Consider the following 18,909-nt stretch of genomic DNA (forward strand, 5'->3'; position numbering starts at 1 on the left):
CAGATCTAATGACATTACTGAAATAGCGTATTCCATACGACGACTTGCTAATTTTTCAACGAACGAAATTAAAGGATAGTACAGAGCTCTCTTTTACGAGATTTTGGATCATATTTTAAGGGAAATAAAAGTAAGGTTTGCAGATTGTGTTAAGATTTCTTGACCTTGCTGATACTACAAAATTTAAAACCTATAATCAATCATTTCCTATTGAGTCATTGACAAATTTGTTGATGTTGTATGATGGAACATTTTCGAAGAGTCAACGGATTAAATCCGAACTTAGCCTTATGTTTGCAAATGAAAGTTATAGCAAAATTTTGCTACAGGAGTTAGTGAAACAAATTGGTGAAAACAAAGACATTTTTACTGAGGCTTAAAAACTTCTTATTTTTTCACTAATTTTAGGGATACTGTCGACAAGTGTTTCAGTGGAACGCAGTTTTTCTTGCCTTAAGTGCTTAAAGACTTTCTTAAGAAATACCATATCTCAGGAAAGGCTTTCTTTGTTGGCCAATATTTCTATTGAAAAGGAGTTTATCCAAAAAACTGATGAAAACTCAGCCTTTTTAGGAGGATAAAACTGATAATATAAACGTTTTTCTATTTGCCTTGCGTAATTTAATAAATCTAAGCCAATAAAGCGAAGAATGCGCCGTTTTTTTTGCACTACACCTATTTTTTAACCCGCGAGCCGCCACTGTTATTAAATATGCCAAAACTACCTGAAAGTGTAAGTGGTCTCAAAATCCATATCTTCATCTGCTGTGTCGGTATCGTCACTGAACTCGTGCCTATCTCTGTAGGTTTTGCTGTCTTTTAACGTAACGTCCAATTCGCCATCTGTGTCAACCTCCTGACTAGTCTAGAGGGTGAAATCATCCCAGTTAATAAACTGAATTAACTGGATTGGTAATGTTTCTTACCTGACTGATGTGTGACTTAACAGATCCAATAGGGGAATCCAGAGTGGTGGTCTTGGTGGAGTCGCTTCCATATCCGCTTTCGTCTGATTTAAATTTCCCCCTGGCAGAGGGAGACTTAGATTGTTGACGGCGTTTCGGCAAAATATAATTCAAAAGGCTCGACAAACTGTCCGTTGACGTTGACTTTTGGTTAATTTTTTTGAACGCTATGTCTGACGATTCGTCGTCGCTTTTGCTTGAAGACCTGGAACGTTTCTCAGTATGGGATATGAGAGTAATTTTAACATTTTATTACCTTGAAAACATTGATCTGAACCTAGACCGTCGATTTTTCTTCTTATCTAGATCCGGACTGATCGGCTCATTCTCCGTATCAAAAATCTTGTCCAATTCGTTTGAGTCGGGTTTCATCAGGATTAAATAGTCCAATAATTGTTGTTGATTTAATTCGACATTGTCGGAGGCGCATTTGAATTTTCTCTTTACCCTGATGCTGTTCCTCAACGGGCCCTCCCTGAGACACTTATTAGGTTCGTTTTTCACGTTTTTGTACATTTCGTAAATTTTTTTCACGTCTTCGTCGGTTATTTTGGTTTTGCTGGTGCTCGTTTCGTTCAGACTCTGCGTTAATCGTTCAAGGTTTTCCGTTGAAGAATCTGACGTTTGTGAATCGTCTTTACGCAGGCGTTCTGAGGAGTCTTGTCTTTTGATTTTTTCCCATGCTTTACCCCAAGAGGATAAATCTGGGAATAAAGAGTTTTACGCTTATGACTTTCTTTAACTATTTGTTTATTAACTAGCTACTGCGGCCCAATATAAAGAAAATAATAAAAAAATTTAGCTTAAACGTAACATAGGTATCACGAAACCAAATTCTAAATAATTTAGAAGGATAAATAAAGTAATTAGAATAAAGGTAACAACCAGAAAAAATATAAAATGACAATAAAAGATTAACCAAGAGTTTTGAATTTACCACAAATAAAACAAAAGTAATTAATAAATATATTTTCTGTTTTACCGCAAATAGCAGGGATACAATATTATTTAATACAACAAATCCTCTACAGGCCACCAACAGAGGCTCAATTACAGAACAATGAACAGTAATGCTTCTTAATTGTAGAAAAAAAAACTTCTAAATTATAAATACACTTAAAACTAAAAATATAATTTAAGAAAACTGAAGCAAAAAATACAACAGTATAGAATACATAACAGTATAAAATAAATAAAAGATTAGTGTCGAATGTTAAACCAAGACCACAGATTGTGTCTGGTCTGTTAAAGATTCTATTACTTATTGAATATGGAAAGTCCATTCTCTTATTTTTGTAGGTAAATCTCATGATATTGCATTTGCCAACGTTCAGGTGAAGCATATATGTATATTTCTCTCACACCAAAGAGTCAATCTATGATTTAATTTAGTTAACCAGAGGAAACTACTTGACCAGAAGAAATTACTGGTGAATTCACGAGCATGAGAATGAGAGTGGAATATAAGTTATAGAATAAAGAAATATATCTGTGCATGTGACAGATATGGAGAATCGTTATACGAAGTGAGTTTTTCAAATCTGAGTAATTTATATTATCAACTCCTTGCTGTTGCATGAATGCAATATATCTCATGAACTTATGTTGTACTGTATCGATCGCTGATTATGAATGTTCTAAGGTGGTCACTATATACAAGAACAAAGTTTTAGGTGTGGCCTTACTAAGGAGCAATATAGCACTTTAATTCAGGGAAGATCAAGGAATTCTGTGATACTAAGTTTGATAAAGCCCAGCATTTGTAAAAATTTAGAATCAATTAAGTCTAGGTGAAGAGTAAAGGATAAATAGCTATCAAGCATCATCCAGACAGCCACACATCCTCAAGTGGATGTCCAGTATTGGTCCAAACTAAGTCGAAATGTCCATCGATTAATAATGGACATCCTATGGATATCAATTTTGGACTTCAAAATAACTTTTTCCAGTGGAATTTTATTGACCTTCCAAAAAATGTTTTGAAAATTATAATTAGCTTACTTGAGTCCAGTAGTTTACTTGGTCCAGTAGATTTCCTTGAGAAGCCATTGGACTCTTATTTTTAGAGATACGTAAGACGTTCATCTTCATCTGGTCGAAAAATGTTTCTTAAATATAGAGGACGTACGGTGGATTTATGGAAAAAAGAGAAGCCATTGAACAAATAAAAATAAAAAGCCATTGGATTGATTTTTTTCAAAAATTCCTTACACATCCCTCTTTGGTCAAAAAACCGAACGACCCGTTATTAAGCGTATTTATTGGCCAGGAATGGCCAATCAGCGATCATCACATCGAATCCAATAGAGTTGCTTGTGAGCTGACAAGCAACTCTATGTCGGCTTCACAACTTCACAATCCCATTTGGATTTGAGAGTATTTAATTTATAATTATATTTTATTATTGATGCCGCATATGAATTATTCTCGAAGTGTCCCAGATTTTATGTATTTTTAGTAATAAAAATGAGAAAGGTAGTCCAATACATTTTTATACTTATACTGGGGAGGCATTCATGGACACTACATATGCCTGAAGCAAACACATACAGTATCAGACAAAAGCAGAGAAACTTTCCTTGAAATATGAAAGTTCTTAAGTCTTTATATTGTAAAAACCTTTAGTATTTAAATTACTATTTTCTAAAAATATTGTCGCTCTTAACACCGGCGTTTTTTTCCATCACACTCCATTTTCCTTTTAGCAATTGTATGAATCCAAATATTTTAGGTTGGACATAAATAGAGAAACTGACAAATTTAGTATTTATTTTACTTTATGTGAGATCTGTTAATAGTGTTTTATTGAATATGCTTCGCGGAAGATATTTATCGGAAGATCTTCATACAAAAATAGTTAATGCACACAAAAGTGGTGTACAAGTGTGCCTAAATGCTTGGTTTGCATAAATCTGTTGAAAGCAAAAGAATTTCTAATTTTAAAACACGAAATTCGTCAAAGAGCATTAAGAAAAGTGGCCGGCCGAGAAAAACAACAACAAAAATTTAAATAATCATAAAAAAATTGCTCAGTCTGATCACCACAAATCGGCAAATAAAATTTTAAGTGAATTGCCTGGTCTTAGTGTTAGTTTTAAGACCATACAAAACCATCTAAGAAAAGCAGGATTATTTAGTAAAAGAGCCGTTAAAAACCGCTGATCAGCCGAAAGAACTAGACTCAACCTTTCGAAAAAAATATTTGCATTGGACAATCGACGATTGGAAAAAAGTTCTTTTTTACTGATGAAAGTAAATTTAATTTATTTGGGTCTGATGGAATATCGTGCATACCTCAGCCCTATTGAAAACCTCTGGGAGGAACTAGACCGGGGTATAAGACAACATCAGATGACCAATAAAAATGATCTAATAAAAGTTTTGCAAGAATCCTGGTATTCTATTGGAGAAGAAACCATTATGAAACTCTGGAATCCATGCCAAACCGCTGTCGCGAGGTTATTGCCAATAAGGGATACTCTACCCAGTATCAATTTTAGTCGTTTAAAAATAAGTATTATGTTGAAATATTTAGCAAAAAAATGTGGTTTCTCTACTTTTGTTCCTAGCATATATTGTTTATTTAAATAAAATCTTTGGTTTTCCTTATATAGTTTATTACTTTACCAAAATAAAATCTTTGAAAATATTGTTGATTTTTATTATGTATTGTCCGAGTTTAGTTTCTCTAGTTTTGTCCGAGAGTGTATGTACACATATTATTCACAATCCATAGTGTAAATAAATGCTTGGAATACGAAATTTCCTTTTTGTGGTAGAAAAAGATTTAAAAAACTTCATACAATAATATATTATTATGAAAATGTAAATACGTTAATTATTCTCCTAGTTTTTGTACAATTTTATTAGTATTCTGTAGTTAAAGTTGATTCGTAGGGTTTCTTTAGGGTTCTACTTATGTTTGGTTTATTATTTTTATCTATAGTGTTTAGTTTTTAATTAGTTCATCTTATTCGAGAGCCCCATTTTGGCCCCAATTTATTTAGGTTATATTATCGTAAATCCCTGTAGTTCTAATTTTCTAGAATTTGTATACTTGCTTGCTTTAACTGTCAGTATTCTCCTAAAATTATTGGTCTCTTTGGGCAAAAACAATGAAGATAATTCTAAATATTTCGAAACAATTGACAATTCATTCAGTTTTAATTGTTTAGTCAGTTTTTACCTTGGAAACAATTAAACGACAGTCAAGGCGAGTTAGGTTAGTGTTTTTGAAGTTGAAAATAAAAGTGTGTTCCCGAATTTCGTTACAATATTAACAATTTATACAGGGGTAACATAAGTGATGACTTTAATTTTAAGAGATGATTTCTTGTAATTTTTTAAATATTTAAGTAAAACAAAAAATTTTTTAAGTAAAACAAAATTTTTTTAAGTGTCAAACTTTTTTTTAGATCGATTCTTATTAATTTCTAAAAAAACACGTTTACCAAATTTGTTAAAATTCTTCCACTTTGTTAATTCTTATAAATTCCTATAATTCTTTGTTAATTCTTAAAAAATATGTCTTGGAATTCTCACATTTAGCCCAAAAATGTGCTTCATTTTGCCTAACTAAAAATGTCACTTTTTGTCGCTTGATTTTTTCGCGTATCTTGTTCTTCGTTTCCATATTATTTCATTCATATTTCAGCACTCACAATGGGCTTAGGCCTTCATAAAAAAAATAAAATGCTTCAAAATTACCAGTATTGAGGGGGTCAGTGGAAAAGTGGTATAAGTAACATTTTTCCATAATTGGAGATAAGTGCACTACTGTATAGTTAAAGGGTATATCTGTTTAGGAGAAAAATGGTACAAGTTCTATTTCAACATTCTAGCGCCATCTATGAATTAGGAGCTGAAGCTCAACTCTTAAACGGTCTTTTCGTTTGGGAAAAAGTAGTACAAGTGCACTTATACCATTTTTCTATTTAGTAAATTAGTAAACAGTGCTTGCATATTTGAATACGTTCTAGTGTTTTGCCAGTGACTAAAGAGACTTTCAAATAATAATCTTGGTATTTTCTACTAAAATGGAGAATGGTAAGTTTGTTTTATTAACTAATTTGTAACAATCACATGTTCGTGTAAAAATTTAAATTGCCGAAATTTATTTCTAACCTTACTTTTAGATTTTTCGATTTTTAACGAGCCTGGTACTTCCAAAACAAATTTTCCTGATAAAAAATCTAACAATGGGAATACTCAAGACAGTGACGATTTGCCATTATCAGTATTAAGAAACCGACAAGGTCCAAGTGTTGAAGGTAAAGTTCGAAGTTGTAAATTTAAAGGAAGTGTCTGCCCTTACAGCAGCATGTATACGGTTTAAAAACTTTGTTTGCCTGCAACCTCGTTTGAAGTGAAACAATGTTTTGGGTAAAATGTTAGACTTGCATTCTAAAAATTCGATGGGTTCGAATCCCAGGGATTTATCCGTAACAGTAGACAGATCCAAATTTAAAATCGTAAAATAAAACTATTAATTTCTAACATTACTTTCAGATTTTTCAGAGTTTGGCGATTCTGATGCTGACAAAAAATTTTTTCCTGGTAATGATTCAAGCGATGGAGGTTCTGAGGACAGTGACGATTTGCCATTGACAGCACTGAGCCACACAAACAGTCCAACTATTGAAGGTATAAAAAATAAAGAAAAGAAGAGAGTTAGACGGCCAGAAGGCCATAAGAAGCAAGTGCGAAAAAAGTTGCGGAATAGCGGCAAAGCATACGTGGGACATCGGAATCAGCCCAAAGGTGCTAAAAATTTTACTTACTTTGTCCACGATTGTCGATACAAGTGTAATAACATCTCTGAAGTAGACGCACGGCGAATTTTTGACGGTTTTTGGGAACTGGGTAATTGGGATTTACAGACTGCATTTATCTCGTCTTGCATTAAAATTGAAACTCCCCTGAAAAAGAAAACTAATGCAATATCCCATAAGTTAAAATCTGTTAGTGTGACCTTGAAGAATCAAAGTAACGGAAGATACTCACGAGTTGTTAACAAAAAGACAGATGTCGGGTTTGTCATACTTGATGGAAGAGGAAAGGCGCCAAATCCTAGTAGAATTTTAGACGAAGACCGCGATCTAGTCAAAGATCATATTAACCGATTTCCAAGATATACAAGTCACTATTGTAGAAAGGATAACCCCAATAAAAAATACCTGCCTTCTTACCTAAATGTTAAAAAAATGTACAAATGCTATTTGCAGTTTTGTGAAGAACAAGAGAAACGTCCTGTTAAAGAGTGTCCTGTTAAACTGTTTATCGTGAGATTTTTAACACGGAATTTAATCTCTCATTTCATCAACCGCACACTGATACATGCAATAAATGCGACAGTTTTGATATTTTACTGGAGATGGGAACAGAGAAGGAAGGCACAAATAGAAAAAGACGTTCATCAACGGAAAGCAGAGAATGCACAGGAAGAAAAAAGACGGGCGAAGAAGCTTGCTCAAGAGTCTGCAGGTGAAACTGGGACCATTTGCTTCGACCTTCAAAAAACACTACCAACTCCTCGTTTAACGACGAATAAAGTATATTACCTGAGAACTCTATGGACTTACAATTTTGCTATCCACGACCTTGGCAGTAATAAGGCTTTTATGTATACATGGGACGAAAGCATCGCTTGTAGAGGATCTTCCGAGGTTGCGTCTTGTTTATTGAAGTTTGTTAAGCAACTGCCAAAGACGACAAAAAATATTATAGCCTTCAGTGACTCCTGCGGGGGCCAAAATAAGAATAAGAATGTATTAAAATTTTGGATGTACGTTGTTCAAAATTTTGACATAGAATCTGTGGACCATAAATTCTTAGAGCCGGGGCATACTTATATGGAGTGCGATGAAGACTTTGCATTAATTGAGAAGCACAAGCGCCACGTTCAGTATGTATATGTACCTACTGAATGGAATGAAGCCATTAAAGAGAGTTGCAAGAAATTCTCTGTAACACAAATGACATCGGCTGACTTTTTCTGCTTTTCAGAGCTTGAAGGTATAACTACCATTGTTCGCAATGACAAAGAAAAAAGGAAGGATGATGAAAAAAGGAAAGATGGATAAGACTTGAATAAGATCAACCATTTACAATGAAATTTAAAGACACTCTAAGTGCAATAATTGAATTTTATGAAGCAGATTGGGCCCTAAGAAGCAAAGGAAGACCATCGGCACAAAAACTTTGCCCCTTGTATAATGAGGCACCAAAAATAAAATTTCTTAAATGGCAAAATCTTCAAGAGCTGTTGCAGTTTGTACCTCCGGTATACCACAATTTTTACAAGAATTTGGCACATGAAGATTCAAAAAGTCAAAAACGGAGCAGGCAAGAAACGGCACCTAAAAAGAAAACCAAAGCAGGTGCTGGCAGTACAGAAGAGCGACGTGACAGCGACGAAGATATAGTAGATGAAAGTGACAGGATTATTTTAGAATCTGATGAAGATTAGATAAGACAAACTGTATTCATTATACTTTTTTTTCTCACTTCTTTGTTTCAGAATGTTTAAATAAAGTATCTTTTATGTCACTTATACTTCTTTTACCCCAAATCATCATGTATGGCAAAATGATACAAGTGAGAAAAACTAAGTTTTTTAGAAAAATACAATATTTTCAAAACCCGGATATATGTATATATATAAGTCCAGAAAACATTAGAATTTTTTAAATAGATATACGTAACCATTCTTGGATTTACTTTTACTAGGATTTTACTATTAGCCATTAACTTTGACCTTAGATTACTCAAAATCATGTCAATGTTACTTATACCACTTTTCCACTGACCCCCTCGTTTAATATTAAAAACTAAAAAAACTTCCAATAAACTTATTAAGATTTACTACTTGTGGTGTAAATTTTAAATAATAAGTGCAATAACATCGCAAATGGTTAGGCGATTAAAATGTATTTGTTTTGTGTGTACGCCACCATTTTTTCTGCGTTTGATAATTCTATTAAACTAAGCAATTAAAAATTAAAAAACGTTTTTCAGATTTTAATAAAAAGTCGATTAAAAAAATGTAACATCCTGTATCTTGAAAATGAGGCGTCTCCGGAAATACGTTTATATGAACTTTCTTACTTAAAAAATCACTAGGAATCACCCCTTAAAATTAAAGTCATCACTTATGTTACACCCTGTATATGTACTTCACATTTTATGGTATTTGGTGACACAAGCTTTGAAGCAAACTGGTGAAAAATTATTCTCTGGTTTACCGAAGTTTTTTACATCAGTGAGCATTTAGACTTTAGAAGATCCAAAAAATTTCAATAGAGTTTAAGTATAATATATACAACTATAAGTATAAGTTGAAATATTGTTGATAAAAGTTTTTGACCAAAAAGACACTTATAGTCTAACAATTTTTTAGGCTTCGACACTTTTAAAAAGTACAGCTTTAAGCTTTGTGTGCAAGAGTTTCAAAATTAATTACTTCCAATCAATAAACTTCAAAGTAAAGCTGGTTGGAGTACAGCAATTATGAAGAGGTTTTTTGGGAGTTGCAAATTGGGAAGTAAAGATGATTATATAGTTACTTTTTTAATTTTGAGTTGTTGGTTTTTTAAAGCCAACAAATGCCGTAAAAACTTCAAAGATATGTATAAGAAGGGCAGCTAATAGAAATATATATTTCAAAACATAAAATGTACATAAAAAATTTTTATTAATTTTTTTTAAAAAACAAAATTTGAGTTAAAGAATCTTTTATCTTTTGTGTTAATATTCCTTTAATTCTAATATGTATAGGTAAATATCAAGTACTTATTAAAACTGAATTATTATGTGGTTACAGATATTTATTAAAGTTACGAAATTAGGTTTATTAAGTATATCTTTTTTGTATATACAGGGTGATTTTTAAGTTGATACTTTTTTTTTTAACTGTGTATAGAACTCGGTAAAATAAACATTTTTTTCAAATAACTTTATTCAAAAAACCGAAAAAAAAAATTGCATTGCCAAAATGTTATAAAATGAGTCCAATACGGTCCTCTCTAATTTAAATAAGTTGTTCAAAGTTGTCACCATTAACTTCAACACAACGATTTGCTCGACGTAACCACTGTTCCGTAACGGCACGCAATAGAGAAATCGGTTTTTGTCTAACTGTTGCCGCAGCCTGCTCAATACGTGCTATTAGTTCTTCTTGTGTGTCGATAGGCGTCTTGAAAACTAAACTTTTCATATACCCCCACAAAAAAAAGTCACATGGATTTAGGTCTGGCGACCTTGGTGGCCATGCAACTGGTCCATTTCGGCCAATCCACCGATTTGGGTAACTTATATCCAAAAATTCGCTTACTTCTCGTCTAAAATGGGCAGGTGCTCCATCCTGCAGGAGCCACATAGCTTGCCTGATATTCAGTGGCACGTCTTCTAACAGAACAGGCAGATTATTTTGCAAAAAGTCCAAATAAACATTGCCCGTCAAACGGTCTGGGAAGATAAATGGTCCAACAAGTATCCGATTCACAATTCCTGCCCACACATTAGCAGAAAACCGCGAGTTTATCGATCAAAGATATATAGTTTATCGAAAAGATCGTGACCTAATTCGATCAGGTAAAGGAACGGGAGGGGGAGCCCTGGTCGCCGTCAAGACAGAAATATCATCCCAACTGTTACCCATATCGTGCAATAATAGTAACATAGAGGATATCTGGAATAAATTATGTTTTTCTTCTCAAAACTTGTATTTATGTAGTACTTATATACCTCCAAGGATGTCATATGACACTTATAGTGAATTTTTTGATACTGCAGAAAGGTATCTACAAGGCCAAAATAATAAAATTCTTATTTTAGGGGACTTTAATATACCCACTTTAGTAGATGTAGAAAATAGGAATTTTGAATAACATAGAAAGTAGATATTTACAAATGATAAACCTGTTAGACTTGCGACAACATAATAAAAATCTTAACGACAGAAATAGGGTTCTTGATCTTGTTTTGAGCAATTTTTCTTTAACTTTAAATAGAAATAACTCTCCTTTTATAAGGGAATATCTGGATCATCCCACTTCGTTTTGCAAACCTGAATTTAGCAATACTTCTAACAAAAAAACTTTTAATAGCCAATATAACTATAAAAAGGCAGACTTTTTAAAACTTTACAGATTGTTTGAAAATGTTAACTGAGATGATCTAAAAAGCAGTTCTGATGTAAGCCAAGTAACAAATATTTTTAATGTGTACCAATGGCACGTGAATGTAAAGAGCATTACCTACCGTGGTTTACTAAAGAAATAATTTTAAATTTAAAAAGAAAGGAAAGATTGAGAAAAAAATACAAAAAATCTAATAGTCTCGCAGATACAGCAAATTTCATTTATATCAGAAGTAAAGTAAAAAGTGACATTAAAATTGCATATAAAAAATACATAGAGGAGGTAGAAACAAAAATAGCTAGCGACCCTAGTAACTTCTGGAGGTACACAAGTTCAACAAAGTCAGGTACTTATTCATCCAATACACCAATGTTATACAGAGACCAGGAAATCATCGAGAACAGGGATATCGCTGACCCTTTTGCCTCGCATTTTTCTAGTATTGTTTAATCAGATCCCTTTGGCTACACCCTGGATTTTACTCCAGCGGTTCCTCTGACAAATGCGACTTTGTTTGTAAAGGATATTATTGTGGAAGATATTAGGGTCGCTGTAAAAAAATTAAAACCTAAAAAATCGATCGGGCCAGATAAGATACCACCCTATATCTTTAAAGCATGTATTGATTTTCTAATTAGGCCCTTATTAATAATATTTAACCTAATATTGGAAAAAAAATGTATCCAGATTTATGGAAAACCTCAAAAATAGCTCCTATATTTAAAGGTGGTGACAAGGCTGATATTTCAAATTATAGACCCGTAGCATTAATTTGTTGTCCAAGCAAAATTTTTGAATCAATATTATATAACAAAATTTATAATCATATAATCGGTGTTGTCACTGAAAAACAGCACGGTTTTATGAATAAGAGGTCAACAGTCACAAATTTAACCACATTTTTGCAGAAGCTGAATGGCGTGGTTGACTCTAACGGACAGGTAGATGTTATATATACCGATTTTTCTAAAGCGTTCGATAGAGTCAACCACGACATTTTGTTAAGAAAGCTAGATTGGTTTGGCTTATCGCACGATCTTCTGCAGTTGCTTGCTTCATTCTTGCAATCAAGGATACAGTATGTAGTATATAGAGGGTGTACATCTCGAAGTTTTGTCGCTTTGTCAGGGGTGCCTCAGGGGTCTAACCTGGGGCCATTGCTTTTCTTATGTCTTATCAACTAGCATTGTGCTTAAAATATCGTGATGGTGAAATATTTGCCGATGATTTTAAATTTTATAGAGCAATTAATAGTATTAAAGACTGCGAACTCCTTCAGCATGACCTGAATAGAGTAATACTTTGGGCAAAACAAAACAAATTATCTTTTAATGTTGAAAAGTGTATTACAGTAAATTTTACTAGAAAAAAAGTGCCAATTAATTACAATTTTAAAATGGGTACTAATGTCTTAAAATGTAAATAAAAGACTTGGGAGTAGTTTTCGACAATAAATATGAGCATCGAAATGCATCATATTAACACAGTTGTTAATAAAGCATTTAAGATTTTAGGTTTTATAATTCGTAATGCCTGTAACTTTACTAATTTAAAGACCATTATTACTCTCTATAATATTTATGTTCGCAGCATATTGGAATATGCCTCGATTGTTTGGTGTCCATTCTATTCGGTTTACGAACAAATGTTGGAAAAAGTTCAAAAAAGGTTTTTGCGGTATTTGTACTATAAAAAACATGGTGTGTATCTGATGGATATATCTTATGAAAATCTTTTGACAGAATTTAATTTAAAAAAACTTACTTCCAGAAGAACTGTGGCCTGCTTGTTGTTTACACATAAGATCCTTCATAATAATATAGATTGTTCATTTCTTCTCGAAAAACTGCTTTTAACGGTAAGTATTCATAACAATAGACATTTGGGAACTTTTTATATAAAAAAAACAAATACCAATTTATGTAAAAAGTCGCCAATTTTTCGAATGTCCATAAGTGCCGCCAACCTACTATTTCATATTGACATATTTTACGAACCATTTAAGAAATTTAAAAAAAATATATCTGATGTAGAATATTTTTAAGTTTTTTTTCTTTTTAGTTTTTTTTTGAGTTACCTAATGTGTTATTTGGGGGGCAAAGAATCTATTTTTTTTTAAATTTTGTAATATTTAGTGCTTAATTACTGTGCTTATTAGTCATTAACGAGCAATTGTAATCATTTAATGGACTTTGTGTCTGTAGATTGCATAAATAAATAAATAAATAAAAAGCGGTGTTGAAAATTGGTTCTGCGAATTGCATGGGGATTATCAACAGACCAAACATGCGTATTTCGAAAATTGTTAATTCTGTTTCGGGTGAATGTTGCCTCGTCCATGGCTAAAATTTCGTTCGAAAAATGTTGATCATTTTCATGTTGTTGTAGGAACCATTCACAAAACTGAACTCTGCGGGGGAAGTCTTCAGGCAGTAGCGCTTGGACACGTTGAACGTGAAAGGGATTAAATTGATTCTCGCGCAATGTTGTCCATACTTTTGTTTGACTTAATCCGACCTGCCCTGCAACAACTCGAGTACTTGTTGTTGGATCTTCTTCGATGAGATTTAAAATTTGTTCTTCCCTATGAACATTTTCAGGTCTCCTTCCTCTTCCTGCATGCCCTCCACGATGTTCCCGTAAATCGCCAGTGTCCCTAGCCCGTTGAATAAGATTTATGAAACTTCTGGGTGTAGGATGATTCCGCAAAGGAAAGCGGTCTGCGTATAATACCGAAGCAGCAGCAGCACTTTGAAGACACTCTCCATAAATAAGCAACATATCCACAAGTTCATTGTTTTCATAACGATGTGTCATTTTTAAGATTTGCAAATTTAAAATTAACAACAATAAACCAAAAGTGTCTAAGACTAACTGATCGGTACAATGCGTGATCGATAATACAAAATTTCGAGCAAAAACTACACATAAACAGACGATGAAAAACAAACCCATATTCACTTTTTTTATTCTGTATGTCCCTTGTTTTTGAGTGTATCGAAAAGAGTTATTTGAAAAAAATGTGTATTTTACCGAGTTCTATACACAGTTAAAAAAAAAGGATCAACTTAAAAATCACCCTGTATAATAGTAAAACGAGTCGCAATATTAAAATAAAGACTTTTTGTGATTTCTTAATAATATATTTTATTGCGAAAGACGTCTTTAACTTATTAATGTAAATAAAATGTCTTTAATACTTTTTAAAGGTTTCTCCGTGTGATCAATTTTTTTTCCTACATACTATAATTATTTGGATATTCAAAATACATTTTTTGAATACCCTGTATTATATGGATGAGATACCTCAGATGACTTCAACTAGAAGGCCATTCGTCAGTGTCCAGGCAAAGTATCGTAAGCGACATTTTTTGCAAAATTGCGATATTGGTGTTTCCGGAATTGTCTAGGTGAGCTGCATCGACTTAGAAAAACATCGTTAGCGCCAAAGATCACAGAACGTCATAATTTCATTTTTTAAATTCATTCAATATGTAAAATATCGCAAGCTAGATTATTATCAATCAGAGTAAACTTATTATCCACCAAATAATTTAAAATATCGTAAGCTTGTGTCGCTTACATTTTATTCGATAGCGAAACTCTTAAAACAGTTACCAAAAGATTCAGCATAAATATTGTAACCGCCCGTCCCTTACGATATTTTGTTTTTTTAATCGTTATGTTTCGCGCCAAAATTAGGGTATGAAATATCACAACCGCCCAAAATATTCATATAAATAAACGTATCCGCCTGTCGCTTACGATATTTTTGTTTTGTTTGTTATTATGTTTTGCGCCAACATTAGGGTATGAAATATCGCAACCGCCCAAATATTTGTAGAAATAAACGTATCCGCCTGTCGGTTACGATATATTGGAAATCGTGGTATATCAGACACGTAGGTTCTCGTCGGATGTTAAATAATCGTAACGACCAAACTAAATCAGTTTTTTAACCCTCCTCGTGGAAAGCGGACGTGTTTTTAGTGTGTTTTGTTGTTATACTGTTATTTATTTATCCTAAAAATGTCCTAGGGGCTTACGGTGTCTGAATTTGTGTAATAAAAGTAAAGAAGCTGTTGAAACCCTGAAATTGCGACTCACAAACGAAGAGTTTTCCGAAGGAACAACAATGTTTCAAAAGGTACGTTATTTTTTAAATTAAATTCGCGTAATAATGATAAATTAGAAAAATTAATTAACTAAATTAATGTTGTTTAATTAACAAATGGTGCCATTTTATTATTGTAAATAATTATAAATTTTTAGACGTTGGCGTTACTCTCACAAACAAAGGGAGACGAATCTAAAGATGCTCCAGACCCCATGACTATTCTTGACAATGTTAATGACAATGCTTTTTTTGAGGTAAGCAACTGAAAACTCCAACCATAATACGTCGTATGCACAATCTTATGAAGTAGAAAAAACGGAAAACAAAATTTGATTTTTTTAGCAAAATCCAGAATTATCCTTTCAACCCAAGCCTGATCAAGAAATTATTGTTAATAAATTAGCGGGACATGAAGCTACGGTACATTCACAAACAAACGGAGACGAACCTAAAAATGATCCAGAAACAATTATGACCTTCACTATTCTCGAAAATGTTATTGACAGTGTTATTTCTGAGGTAAATGTGAGAACTCCACTCTAACAGGACGTATGCAAAATCCAACAAACATTGACCATTTTTTAGCAAAATCCAGAGTTATCTCTGCAACCCAAAGGTGATCAAGAAGTTATTATCAATGAACCATTAGCAGGAGGAGCCGCTGAAACTACCGACCTTGACAAAGGCAACATCCCTATTATTATTATACAACCAAATGGAACAGTTATTTCTAATTAGGAAAATAGTATTGCCATGAATTCATTCAGTGCTGCGGTAGGTAAGGATAAAGCTAGATACATCAAACACGTTATGTGTGTTTCTTTTAATAATTGCTTTATTATTATTAAATTTCAGCTGACCTCAATCTTACTGGTGTATCAGACCTTGACTTCCTGATGAACGAAAGTGTTCTGGAACCAAGTGCTGAAATTATGACGTTTCCATTCGATAATAATAGTTCAAGTATAGAAAGTTATGATCCCCAGTCTAAGGTAACTTCTTCTGGTACACACATTCTTTGCTAAGATTAACACTAATAAATTATTTCCTAATCAATACTAAACTACAGTCAGGACATTTTTCTTTTAGCAAACAGTGACAACTCTTCAGAACAATAAATCAACAGATGATAAACAAGCAATGGCTATGAATATTGACAGAGAAGATAATGATAATAATGAAGAAGACATTAGTTCAGAAGATCAAAGCAGTGATCGGGCTAGCACTGATTTGTCCAAACATAAAATCAAAAAACCAAATAAAAGGCTAGAAAAAAAGAAACTATAGAGTTCTGGTGTTAATAAAGCAGTAAAGCCGAATCCATGTGCTGGGAAAAATGTCAGAATAATTGTAAATCAGTAAGTGAAACTGACAGAAAGCAAATATTAAATGCCTATTATGAACTTGAGACCTATGAAGAAAAGAAAAGTTGGCTAATTCAATGTATGAAGCAAAAAGAAATAGGAAGAAAAACGTACCAAGCATATACAATAATAATTCCAAGCGACAAAAAACTATAGAATATAACTTAACAGTAAAAGGAGAACAAAAAAAAGTTTGTCAGCAGTTCATACTAAAAACCCTGGATATCAGTCAAATGTCTTTGCGACAAACCATAAACAATGTTTCTAAGACAGGAATGATTAAAAAAGACTCGCGAGGTCGCTGTGCACCAAAAAATAAGACATCTGAGAAATCTATTAAACATGTCAATGATTTTATTAATAAAATACCAGTGGTGCCATCCCATTATTGCCGCTCCCAAACAAAGAAACTTTACATGCTTTCTGAAATTGGAAATTTTTCAAATCTATACAGATTGTATAAGGAAGATTGTAAAATGCAAAAAATGGATCCAGTGAGCAGAGCAACGTTTTTAAGGATTTTTAAAGGTTACAATCTAGACATTCATGTAAAAAAAAAAGATAAATGCAGTCTTTGTGAAAGGGTCCTAAGTACAGGCTAAAAAAATGTAGAAGCAGCAGATTTAGAAAACTATCTGCGTCATAGAGAAGAGATAAAAAACAGTCGTGATAAATTTAAAAAAGATCAAGAAAATCGCGACCCCAATTTCATGCGTGCATCTTTTGATCTACAGAAGGTGTTAACTACGCCACACGGAAACAGTATACTTTTATATTATGCTCGTAAATTAGCTGTTTACAATTTCACATTAAACTATCTAATTGCCGGCCATACATACATGCCTGTTGATTCTATGCATTCCACTATAGAATCATTTATATCAAAAAGAACCATTTACGCACCTTCAATGTGTTGCTTCAAAGTCTTGCAAGGCACACACCCGGAGCATATTTCGTCAATTTATTAAACTATGACAATTTTCTGAACTACTCAACCATTGCAAAAGGGGTTTCTAATTTTTCCCAGTATGTTGAAGACATAGAAACTAGTGAACAACCTGAAAAAGTTTTAAAGAAAAAACGAACTAAAACTAGAAGCAAAAAACCTAAATTAGTCAAAGGTAAGCCCCTTCAAATTTCCAAAATTCGGGTAGTAAAAATGGAAGCAGAAAATCCAAAATACATGACAGTTCAGTATAGTTATTTGCAAGGGTTAGCCAATGAACAGCACTTTAGTATTAAAAATGACGGAAAGCCTCTTAATAAATGCTACACTTCCCTACTGCCGATATCGGCGGCTAAATACAAAGATCTCAGCAAATTATGTTTGCAGTCAGCTATTCCAAAGGACTATCATACCGAATTCATTAGTCTGCCACATTTGCAGGACATTATAGACGTATTACCGGACACACATGAAGAAGATGAAGAGGACAAAGCGTTTAATTTATTATTAATTTTTGAAATGTTTTGTTTAATGTTGCTGCTGTTACTGTCGTTTTTTTTTAAATAAAGATACCATGACTGTAATAAAACCTAATTATTTTAATTTGGTGCTTACGATATTATAAAAATAATTCGCAGTATTTTGATATAAGCAACATTTTAAGCAACATTAAAATTTCTTAAGCTCCATGGAATTTCCAAAACGCATTTTTAAAATATCATAAGCGACCTTTATTTAACATAATATTAATAGTTTTTGGAAATTGGTTTTAAAATAATAAAACAATACCTCTTCCCCATACATCCTTCACAATAAAACAAAAATTTATTAAAAATAATGAAAAATAAACGTTTTTTGCGTTTCCTGTAAAATTACTAAAATAGCGCATAAGATATTTTGCCTGGACAGTGACTCATTGCACGTGCTATAAATTAATATATAAAAATTAATTTGTATTGACGAATAATTCGTCCCCTGGACAATTTTATTCGGTGGTCCTATAGTCGACTACTTTTGTGACATTTGTATCATCCTACGGACATCCATTGGATTTTTTTAAGAAAGTAATGGATGTCCATGGGACTTTTATATTTGCAAAAAAAAAACATTTGGATGGACACATTTGTGCTGCCCAGATCTTTTATGTGAAAAGCTAATAATAAAGCAGATCCTTTATTATAAATTTGAGTAAAAAGGTTTCTTACTTTACTAAAAATTGGCACTTATTAATATTAGGCACCATTCCATTTTGGTCACACCTCTGAGTTAAAAGGTCTAAAGCTGATTGAAGTTTGTTGTAGGCATGTTGATTTTGAATTTTAATGTCGAATTTCAAATTATCAGCAAATAAAAAGAAAAATCCAAACACATAACAAGA

At 32.8% G+C, this 18,909-nt stretch overlaps 1 protein-coding gene and 1 long non-coding RNA gene across 4 annotated transcripts in view; one reads left to right on the forward strand and one right to left on the reverse strand.

Annotated features, from left to right (window-relative positions):
* Positions 1-18,909, reverse strand: part of LOC126745311 (muscle M-line assembly protein unc-89-like) — a 77,884-nt gene that overhangs the window by 29,164 nt on the left and 29,811 nt on the right. For all 3 annotated transcript variants that reach the window (XM_050453085.1, XM_050453090.1, XM_050453097.1), the window contains exons 3-5: positions 1,222-1,669; positions 927-1,170; positions 726-865 (exon numbers count right to left, since the gene is read on the reverse strand). In XM_050453085.1, the coding sequence (XP_050309042.1) occupies positions 726-865; positions 927-1,170; positions 1,222-1,669 (832 nt within the window). The remainder of the gene's footprint in view (positions 1-725; positions 866-926; positions 1,171-1,221; positions 1,670-18,909) is intronic.
* On the forward strand, positions 14,601-18,018 carry LOC126745341 (uncharacterized). The gene is made up of 6 exons (XR_007663515.1): positions 14,601-15,251; positions 15,377-15,475; positions 15,564-15,740; positions 15,807-15,995; positions 16,077-16,213; positions 16,311-18,018. It is a non-coding gene; the product is annotated as an uncharacterized LOC126745341 (long non-coding RNA).

The sequence above is a fragment of the Anthonomus grandis genome, chromosome 1 (genome assembly GCF_022605725.1).
Source record: "Anthonomus grandis grandis chromosome 1, icAntGran1.3, whole genome shotgun sequence".
Classification (NCBI taxonomy): domain Eukaryota; kingdom Metazoa; phylum Arthropoda; class Insecta; order Coleoptera; family Curculionidae; genus Anthonomus; species Anthonomus grandis.